The 3662-nt window shown below is 29.2% G+C and overlaps 1 protein-coding gene across 1 annotated transcript in view; it reads left to right on the top strand.

The window, feature by feature from the left end:
- Window positions 1-303: 303 nt before the first annotated feature.
- Window positions 304-3662, top strand: part of LOC106690794 (discoidin domain-containing receptor 2) — a gene marked incomplete at its 5' end in the record, with an annotated part of 139213 nt that continues 135854 nt past the window's right edge. Inside the window, 1 exon segment of the mRNA XM_014436361.2 lies at window positions 304-535. Coding sequence (XP_014291847.1) covers window positions 304-535 — 232 coding nt within the window.

Here is a 3662-nt window from a genome sequence, read left to right as displayed (position 1 = left end):
GAACTAAAAAAGCAATCAAAAATTTAAATAGGGCGTTTCCATGAAAAAAAGTATGATATTTCTCTCAATTATTCTACATGTTTTTCAAAATACATGTAGTACATGTACATGTACCTCCTCCCAAAGGTATGAATAAAACAAAATTTTCTCCTACTGTTCTAGTTTGACTAGGACGATTTTTTTTTTTTAACAGTTTAATTTTTTTCTATGGATATTTCATATTTAATACTACATCATGAAGTTGATGTATGTAAAAGAATGAATTAAAACTTATATTAAAGTCGTTAATAATTAATGTTCCAGGCTGCGATTGGAAAGGGCCGGAGGTGCTTGGTGTCCAAAGCCACAGGTGGAGTCTGGAGTTAGAGAGTACCTGCAGGTGGATCTGAGGGGTCCTCACGTAGTAACCGGGGTACAGACCCAGGGTCGCTACGACAACGGTCGCGGGCAGGAGTACGCCGAGGAATACACCCTAGAGTACTGGCGCCCTGGCATGCCGCAATGGAAGCAGTTCAAACGCTGGGATGGTAAACAGGTGAGTCCTTTTATTTTTTCTTGTTTTTCATATTTTAATAACCATTCATATAATATTTAATGTTAAAATTAATAGGAAAAAAGTTAATGATGTTTAACAATAAATTGGGATATTGGTATCAAACATAAAAACTGATATGAATATATTGCTAAGGATTTTTTTTTAAATACTCTTTATCTATAATTTGGTTTTAATAGCAAAATCGGTATCAGAAATTTTCTATTTAAACGTAGTGTAATTATAATAAAATATGATCAATTATTATAATAATCACCACTTCGACACATGCGGATCTCTTGTTAATAACTCAACAGTCATGTGAAGAAGAAGTTCATAGAAATTCAAGGTTTCATACTCAGTACTTTAGTTCCCGGAATTTTTTTTAGCAATATCTTAAGGTAAAAGCACTACCTGATTTAAGTCCTGCAGTCCGTAGAAGGAAAATACTTCGAATTCGCATGGAATGTATTCAACATATGTATGTATTCAATGCATAGAATGTATTCAACATATGTATGTATTCAATGCATAGAATGTATTCAACATATGTATGTATTCAATGCATAGAATGTATTCAATGCATAGAATGTATTCAACATATGTATGTATTCAATGCATAGAATGTATTCAACATATGTATGTGTTCAATGCATAGAATGTATTCAACATATGTATGTATTCAATGCATAGAATATATTCAACATTCTCTTCATTTTCAACAGAAGGGTAATACGTCGAATCTTCCTGAACATTTATTTTGTCTAGATGAAATTTGAACTCTGTATCTGTCATTATTAGATCAATTTTATAAAGTTTTTTTTTCTAGAAAATCTTTCATCTTATCTCAGAATACTTTTGGTTCCTCGTGTACACATGTTTCCATTAACTCATTGCCTTAAAACATTAAAGCAATTTCATAAAACTCCAGATTTGGATAAATATGGCATATCCACGGTCTTGCTACTATCTTGATATTAAAATTTCATATTATGTAATGAAGATGATCATTCTACAATTTTATGATTTCGTTTGTTGTATTACTTTATATTATTCAAGTATAAATTTAAAAAAAAGCCTGTCAGTAGTTTGTATTTCAGTTTTAAAAAAATAAAAAACGAAAAGAAGTAAGAAAGAAGTTTCACACTTCATTTTAATTATTTAAAATTGTTAGTATGGTTTGTAACTTTTTAAAGTTGGATTAATAAACACACTTATTTGGAAAAACATAATTTTTATATTATTGTTTTATTTTTTTAAATATTTTTATTGAAATTTACAACTGTATATAATATAATGCATTCAGTAAGTTTGATCTTAGTTAAAATGGAGTGTTACAGGCGTGTAGAGAAACTACCCATTGGTAGAACTCTAATGACATTTTACATTAGCTGGTCTCGTGGCCATCTTCTTTTCAAGTGCCTCGGAGGATTGTCAGGAATGGAAGAGGATGCAAGGTTAGAAACTAGGGAGTTTGAGTGGTTAGAGAGTTTATAATGGAAAGAGTGATATCTGGTTCGGGCTAGATCGGTTACATAGGGAACATTAAAGTCTTTATGTATGATTTTTTTGTGGCAAAGTAAGGAGCATTGAGGATTTAACGAAGGATTTTAAATTTTACAATTGAAAATACATTTAGCACCATTGTTGATTATATAATTGATATAGTTTAACTGAGATAATATCAGCTACTTTATACTTCAGCTATTAATGCAATGTTTAAATGGTACATGGAATTTAAAACGATCAGAAGAAAACTTCCGATTTTGACTACATGTTTATCTGAACTGCCAACGTTAACTTAATCACTAATTATAATACACGTACACGATAAAAGAGTCAGCAGAAATCTAATATCAATCTAAATTGATGTAATTAATTTTTAAAATTAATTTCCTTTCAAGAATTCTAGAAAAAGCTCTAAAATATTTTTTAATATCGCTAATACAGAATAGCCTTCGGATCCAGTTTACATCCAGTTAAGAAAAAAATATCCTTTGATGGAATTTAATTAAAACTTCCAGTGACCCAACTTAAAATTAGTTTTATATCCTTTATCGGTTAACTAACAGATGCGAAAGAAATGCCTTATAGAACATCAGATTTCAATCAATAAACTCTTCGCGCATGAAAATATTTTTCAAAAACAAATTAATTCGGATATATCCATGAATGAAAGAAAAATTGATTATCTCTGTTAGTTAATTTACTGTGAGAGTATTATATAAAATAAAATTTCAATTCGATCTGTAGCAAGTAATGAATGGTATCATTCATGAATTTGAAAGCAGATAGTGATCTCAATTTTTAAACAATTAGCACAAATTAAGAATGTAGATTTTCATTCATGTTCAATAGTAACACTGCTAAATTCTTTTTTAGATTAGGTACTAGCAACACTTTTATTGTCAATTACAGTAATTACAATATGACGAACTAAGATAGTTTGTTACATCCAACATTGAATAATAGATACTTAACGTGGTTTTATATTAATTTTTAATTATCTTAATCCAGAATTATGGTCATAAATGTATTTAAGATTTTTTTGGAATTCAAAAGTTTTATCATTTTTTATAAATTAGAATAGTTCATCCGTTATAGGACCCGAAACCTCCCCGTTTAATTTGAAGTATATAAAAGAAAATGCCTCTAGTATTAATTTAACTCATATATTTGGTTTGAATTAAAACTCAATATAAAGTTAATACGTTTATTAATTACTTATTAAGTTCTATTTCTTAGATATTGAAATTTTTAAAAATCTCAAGAGATATATTTTTTTTTTACTATTAATATTTGATAAAAAGGTGAGTTATTTGGGTCTGTTAACTCGAACTTAGTATTAACTCTGCAATTCATTTTGTTTTCTATTTACAGTCGGTTAATCGGAGAAGCCGTTTAACTGATATTCTACTATATTTCAAAACTCTCAGCTCCTCCATCATATATTACCCCTCTTCCGTCTACATCGTTAGGTCCTCGATGTCAAAAGCGCACCTATAGTGGCTCTTAAGTGATCAATTACCCCAATTATGTGTCAGAAAGCACTCAGGTACTAGTCAGGTATGCATCAAAAATTATATTTAATACTTTTTTTGTATATAGATGTATAGGTAAGTAATATATA

This window comes from Halyomorpha halys, unplaced genomic scaffold (assembly GCF_000696795.3).
Source record: "Halyomorpha halys isolate HHAL.00 unplaced genomic scaffold, Hhal_1.1 Scaffold1873.1, whole genome shotgun sequence".
NCBI classification, from domain to species: Eukaryota; Metazoa; Arthropoda; class Insecta; order Hemiptera; family Pentatomidae; genus Halyomorpha; species Halyomorpha halys.
This window is presented reverse-complemented; position numbering and strand designations above follow the sequence as displayed.